The sequence below is a fragment of the Sinocyclocheilus anshuiensis genome, unplaced genomic scaffold, assembly GCF_001515605.1.
Source record: "Sinocyclocheilus anshuiensis isolate Anshui unplaced genomic scaffold, SAMN03320099.WGS_v1.1 scaffold337, whole genome shotgun sequence".
Lineage (NCBI taxonomy): Eukaryota > Metazoa > Chordata > Actinopteri > Cypriniformes > Cyprinidae > Sinocyclocheilus > Sinocyclocheilus anshuiensis.
In genome coordinates this window covers 1,604,823-1,611,674 of record NW_015537968.1, presented here as the reverse complement: position 1 = coordinate 1,611,674, position 6,852 = coordinate 1,604,823, and the positions used below count along the sequence as shown (strand labels likewise).

Sequence of the window (6,852 nt, the reverse complement as noted above, 5' to 3'; positions counted from 1 at the left end):
ATGTTCAGCAGCCATTATTCCAGTCTTCAGTGTCACATAAATTTTTTTTGTAACATTATAAATGTTTTTATTGTCACGTTATCTCAGGAAATCAGTGAGATCATCTATGAGAAGATATAATTTTGTGCTCAGATGGAGGCATCTACTGAACAATAAAATACATTTTATATAGGTGCTGTGATAATGCTTGAGAGGAATTCTTGCCTGTCCCCAATAAAATCTGGATGGGAGATGGCTGCGTCCTGGCTCCCTTTACCCCTCTGATGCAACTGACGCACCATTCGGTACAGCTCCACCTAGAGTTGTGGAAAAAACAATGATTAGAGTCATAAATGTATAATGAGATGTTAATCAATGGGTTAACAAGTGTGCTTGAGTCACCTTGTCTTTTTGCTGGAATGGCCGTATATTATAAAGTCGAGAGGTGGGGAACAGAGGGGGAGGGTGACTGAACAACTCACTGCTGGTCCCCACAGGCAGAAGCATCTGATTCACAGAGGCAGACAAAACAAGAACAAGACAGGATAAGATAAAAGAGACTGAAAAAACTACAGCAAATTAATCTGCCAATTTATTTTAATTTAATTAAATTCATAACTGAATTTTAAACTGAATCATTAATTATATAATTCCTACCTGCACCTCTCCAGATAGTCCCCCTTTAAACACCCATGGCTCCGCCTCCACACCATGGAGCTCCGCCCCTGAGGAAGCTCCACACCCTGTGAACAATCCCAAACATCAAGAGTATCAATCCACTGCAGGAACTAGTAGGTTTGTACAAATCAATCAATTGTGTTATTTGAATATGCATATATTAATTTGATGTATTTGACATGTACAAGTCTCTTGTGTGTTTGCTACTACTAATGTGACATGTTTTGATGCATCATATCTGAATATACACTACTCTTCAAAAGTTATTTTAATGTTTTTGAATAAAGTCTCTTATGCTTGCCAAGGCTGCATTTATTTGATCAAAAAAATAGAGTAGTATTGTGAAATATTACAATTTAAAATAACTTTTTTCTACTTTAAAATATTTTAAAATTAAATTTATTCATGTGATTGCAAAGCTGCATTTTCAGCAGCCATTACTCCAGTCTTTAGTGTCAAATTCTGATATTTTGATTTAGTGCTGAAGAAACATTACTTATCATTATCAATGTTGAAAACTTGTGCTGCTGAATATTTTTGTGGAAACTGTGATAACGGTTTTTCAGGATTCTTTGATGAATATAAAATTCAGAAGAACAACATTTATTTGAAGTAGAAATATATCTTAGAAATATGCTACAATGTATAGGTGCATCGTGCATGTTTAACACTCACAGTGGAAGCAGTTCTTCCAGGAGCCAAGTGGAGAACCTTCATTCAGTATACGACCCTCTGTGAAAGAAAATATGCTTGTGAGAAGATGGGAGATGAGTTCATTCATTTTTTATTAATCACAGTGGGGGAAAAGACCTACATGACAAGACAAATCATCCATACTGTCTCTCTCACCTAGCCAACAGATGAAAGCCTTGGCTACCAGCAGGGTGTTTCTCAGGTCCCAGATGTAAGGGTAAAGATCGTAGAGAAGAGCCCTATTGATGCTGTTCACAACAGCACTGTGCAGTAATGCCACATCATCACACGCAGCGAGGAAACGGCCAGCACGGTCCCGCCATTCCTCTACCTGAGAGAGCAAGAGAAACATTAATAAAATGTTTGTCCATAATCCATGTTGAGCCATAACTATAATTTCAACAGCATCCGCTTTATTTAAAACAGATGAAAATGGCACCTGAATCAGTAGTAAATATATTTAATAGAAAGGATGTTTTGACCTTCTGTGACGAGACCTTCTTGCCGTTGCCATTGACACTGACGCAGTGACAGTTGGCTTTGAGCCACGTGAGGTCCTGCAGCAGATTCTGAGCGGGTGGTCCGTGTTCGTGCGGCAGGTAGTACAGGCCTACAAGCAGCCGGACCTGGGCCTCGCTGAGAGGAACGCTTCCAGAACACAGTCCTCTTCTAGGCGTCTTTTCATGACTGAAGCTCCTGGAGACCTGGTTCTCCCCAGCTTTCAGATCCTGGTTCATAACAGGGTCTGCTGGGATTTCATCGCTAGCAAGAGCCCCTGTGCTCTGGGAAGAGGTTATGGGACATTTAGGCTGGGCTCCATGTTGATTGTCTGAGCTATCGGAGGACTTTGATTTAACAGAGAGCATTGAGGGCTTGAGGTCTGTTGGCCTCACCTGACGTCCTAAAAGAAACAGTGAGCAATAATCTAAAAATAAACGTTTATTCATGAAAATTAGAAATGTTGCCTTTGCAACTAGCTGAAATAAAATAAGTTAAAGTACCAAAATTGGTGAAACTAACACTGAAATAAAAATTAAAGCTCAAGAGAAATATATAAAAAAAAAATAATAATAAAGATACATTACAACTAAAAAAAACAAAACGTGCATGAAATTACTAAAACTTAAGCTAAAATTAAAATTGAAAATATAAAAATAAAAGCTAGTTCAAATGTATTAATAAATACCATAATAATATATAAATAACAAAAAAAATCATGTTTTTAGTCATTATAACATTTTATGAAATAACAAATAAAAAGCTAAATATATTTAATGTACATAAATCACTTTTCAAATTTACAAATAAATAGATGTTTTTTTAAATAGATGTTTTTAGGATGCTGTACCAGGCTGTAGAGGAAGGCTGAGCTCCTTCATCCAGTCTTGCAGGGCAGCTGACAACACTCTGTCCACACTATAGGCCTCTTCATCACCTACAGAGGTCATACTGGGTCAGCAAGGGGCAGAATGTTCCTCTATAATCCTATGGAGTGCTACTGTATTCAGAGTTTAAAAACTTTAATTTTTTACATTTATAAATTTGGCAGATGCTTTTATCCAAAACAATTTACATTCCATTCAAGATATATATTTTAACATATAACATATTATGCTTGCCCTGGGAATTGATCTCATAATCTTGACATTTCTATATCCATACTCCAATATTTAAGTTTCTCTCTGTTCTCATTCCACTCTATCCTCCATTCTGCTTTCACCTTTCCCCTCCTCTTTTCCTTCTTTATACCAGCTTCCAAGGGTATGCAGAGGGATGAAATTGGCTTCAAATTCGCAGTTCGGATTTAGCAGCAGACCCCTCAGATGGGCCCTGAGTCCGGGGGGGCGGCCCTTAAAAGGCCCCAGGAAGACACGTCGGGAGTCATAATCATTAGCATGGAGGTTATCCCAAATGAGGGGTGGCCGTCGAAGCACTGACTGGACCTCAGCTAGTGATTCAGGACTCAGTTCCCGTGATATCACCTTATTCCCTATAGGAGAGTGATGACCAAATATGTGAATGTTAGAAATGTGGTTTCTGTACAAACTGACACTGAGTGTGAATTTTTAAAGGGCACGTGGAAAATGTCCCTCACCGGTCCAGATGACAGAGATGCCAGGGAGAAGATTCTCCCCAATAGTCAGCAGGTAGGGAGACTTTGACACACTAGGAGTGCAGAGAGAACTACAGTACTCTAGAGAGAAAAGAAATAACAGCACAGTACTGTTTGGGGGAAAGAAGGACAGAACAATTTAAGAAAAGACAGAGAATGATGATGAGGGTTTTAAGACAGGAAGATCAGTGTCAGATCATCCAAAATGTAGATAAGTTTGTTTCGTTATTGAAACGGATTTGGAGAAATTTAGCATTACATCACTTGCTCACCAATGGATCCTCTGCAGTGAATGGGTGCCGTGAGAATGAGAGTCCAAACAGCTGATAAAAGCGTCACAATAATCCACAGGTAATCCACATGACTCCAGTCCATCAAATAACATCTTGTAAAGTAAAAGCTGCATGTTTGTAATAAACAAATCCATCATTAAGGCATTTTTAACTTCAAATCGTTGCTTCCTCAAGTCTGAATCAGGAGAGAAATATATACAGATCAAGCACTGCTCATAAGCAAAAACAGTACAAAAGAGTTGTAAACAAATATGCTGGTGAATTTTGATGTGAGAGGAAAAAAGGGGATGGACTTTTTCACTGGAGGAGGAATTAGTATAGATTATGGATTTATGGATTATGGATATTTTGGCCAGAAGCTGTAGTTTAAAGTTAGATACCTCAATGATGGATTTGTTTCTTACACACAGATGTTAATTGATGGACTGGAGACATGTGAATTACTTGTGGATTACTGTGATATTTTTATCAGCTGTTTGGGCTCTCATTCTGATGGCACCCATTCACTGCAGAGGATCCATTGATGAGTAAGTGATGTAATGCTACATTTCTCCAAATCTGTTTTGATGTCGAAACAAACTCATGTACACATTGGACAGCCTAAGAGTGAATACATTTTTAGCCAATTTTAATTTTTGAAGTATTCCTTTAAGGTATCATTAAGTAAATGTGTCACTCCATTAAACAGAATTTTATTCTGTAATGAACTAGGCTTGATATATTTATGCATTAGTTTACCAGTGGGACAGAATAGGAAGACAGGTGGTTCCCCCAGGAAATGGAAGATCTCATTGGCCACAGTGACCTGGGCATGAGCGAATGAGGAAAAGGCCTCTGTATCTGACTGGCACATGGAGTGATCAATGTCATCGAATAGGAGGGCAAAAGCCTGACAGCCCAGGTCTGACACCTAGTGGTGAAATTAAAGAAAATAAGGTGTTCATGAACACATTCTCGTCAAACAGTACAACGGTTGTGCAAATGTGCTTTGATCACAAGAAAGCAAGATAAAAATGAGATCAAGATGAAGTGAGTTTGCTTACCTGTCTGAGTTTGCGTTTAAGCAGTGTGAGGTCCCAAGAGCTGGAGAAGACGATGTCCTGACCCGGAGAAAGAGCATATACAAATGTCAGACCCCTCGACACTGCCTCACATACCAAAGCTTTCAACTGAGCTGGACACAGTGAGAGAAAGATGGAGAGAGAATGAAAAAGTGAAAGGTTTTCAGATGTGATACGGCCCTAAAAAACAATGACAGAAATATACAAATGGGCAATGTCGCAATGAGTAAAAGCTAACATCTCAAATACAGCACCTTTACGATACTAGAATCACACTATATTATAACAATACTTATGAGTCATTATTTATTATACTGAATGCAGGCAAAAAAATTATCATTTTGTATAGTTAATTATCTGAAAAAGGCATTCTGGTTAAGATATGAAAGCCTAACACACAGCAGCAGCTCACACCAATAACCGAATGGCATATAATGGCACCTAATTTAATACAATCATGTTTGTATAATAATATGATTAGGTGCCATTTAGAAATTACAGTATATTCTTAGAAATACATCTTAACAATCTCTGCTAAGATGACCAAGGCCAAGCATTTATATTCTGATTGCTCAGATTATGTTTTCTAGATATGGATATTTTTGGCCAGTAATAATAATGAAAACCTTTAGCTTTAGATAGATAAGTTAATGAAATTAAAATAGACAGATTAAATAAACACTTTAACACCGTGCTTCTATATACTATAATCTGAATAAATATTGGGACATATACAGTGCTGTATAAAACACATACCCTCTTCCTCTGCTGAATAAACCTCCCTCCATAGTAACCTGTGCTTCAGATCATCTTTAGGACCATACAGATATGTGTTCAAATTCCACATCTGCATCCTGAAAGGGACAATCAGTATCAGTTGCATTTCAGGATTTTTAAAATGGATTTTCTATCATGTTTTGAGAATATTTTGAAAGAAGAGCACAAGACACAGCAGGGAGAAAGAGAGAGAGAGAGGCAGGCAGAAAATAGAGACATACATTGATCTTGCATCATTATAATATAAGAGGTCACATTTCCTGCAGAGAATGAGTCTGACTTTAACATCAGCAAAGGGTCGATTCCTCTGCAGAGGAAAAAAGTGAATGGTCTGCCCCTCTGTGAATTTCAACTTATTTATAAAGAAAAACTGCAGGCAGTGCAATATTTAATTGTTGTTTAAATATTAAATAAAGATCATGAATACTGCACAAAATGTGCACTATTACCAATAAAGAGTTTTAACTTGAACTTTCAAGTCCCATGGGATGATTTTTCAACCAACTCATTTTTGGGAGTCTTGAGAACTTCTTACCACGCTTTTATATTTTATTTCTGCGATTGTTTTTTAAATGGCTTTAAGATTTGATTGTTTTATCCATGCCCTATATTATTTAATTATTTAAACCCAAATCTTAAAAGGCTAAATCTATAATAAAATATTACATTTTAACAATCTACATAAGGAGTGGAGTAATCATTTTGCAATTTTCCCTTAAAAAATATTATCATAAAAAGGTTATCATAATTGGAACCAACATATCAATGTGGAGTAAATTCCACAGTGTAAAATAGCAAATAAAAAAGAAAACTAGTGTGAAAACTAGTGTTAAAAGTGTTATAGGAGAGATTATTTTCTAATACTCAACAAGACAAGTACTCTAGAGCAGTGTTTCCCAACCGGGGTGCCGGTGTTTTTTAATATTTTTAAATTGCTAACATTTTCAAAAGAGCATCTATTATATAATATCCATTTCTGATGTCGCCAATAATTAGAGATGCACTGAAATTCCGGCTGCCGAAAATGAGTTCACTGCTCAGGATTTACTTTCACGTGGTGTGACGCTCTGCGTATTATCCCGCTCTATGCGTGTGCGCTCCGCTCAGTCGCTCCACTCGTATACCGTTCATGCGAATCAGAACAGCAAAGTCCACTCAAAAATTGAGCCGACAGGAAACATCGATGTAGTACAGTATTGTTTCTGTCTGCAATAGCCCTACTGTGTTGTAACATGGTGTGGTATATGGGCAACTCTGG

The 6,852-nt window shown here is 37.4% G+C and overlaps 1 protein-coding gene across 3 annotated transcripts in view; it reads right to left on the bottom strand.

Moving 5' to 3' along the window:
* LOC107668868 (protein O-GlcNAcase-like) overlaps positions 1 to 6,852 on the bottom strand; it is a 22,087-nt gene that overhangs the window by 1,625 nt on the left and 13,610 nt on the right. For 2 of the 3 annotated variants that reach the window (XM_016460895.1, XM_016460903.1), the window contains exons 1-12: positions 5,574 to 5,665; positions 4,800 to 4,930; positions 4,495 to 4,666; positions 3,446 to 3,544; positions 3,071 to 3,340; positions 2,699 to 2,785; positions 1,833 to 2,251; positions 1,507 to 1,681; positions 1,333 to 1,389; positions 637 to 722; positions 382 to 486; positions 205 to 296 (exon numbers count right to left, since the gene is read on the bottom strand). In XM_016460895.1, the coding sequence (XP_016316381.1) occupies positions 205 to 296; positions 382 to 486; positions 637 to 722; positions 1,333 to 1,389; positions 1,507 to 1,681; positions 1,833 to 2,251; positions 2,699 to 2,785; positions 3,071 to 3,340; positions 3,446 to 3,544; positions 4,495 to 4,666; positions 4,800 to 4,930; positions 5,574 to 5,664 (1,784 nt within the window). In that variant the 5' untranslated portion in view covers position 5,665. Of the gene's footprint in view, positions 1 to 204; positions 297 to 381; positions 487 to 636; positions 723 to 1,332; positions 1,390 to 1,506; positions 1,682 to 1,832; positions 2,252 to 2,698; positions 2,786 to 3,070; positions 3,341 to 3,445; positions 3,545 to 4,494; positions 4,667 to 4,799; positions 4,931 to 5,573; positions 5,666 to 6,852 lie in introns of those variants that run through there. The other variant, XM_016460913.1, reaches the window with a different exon arrangement.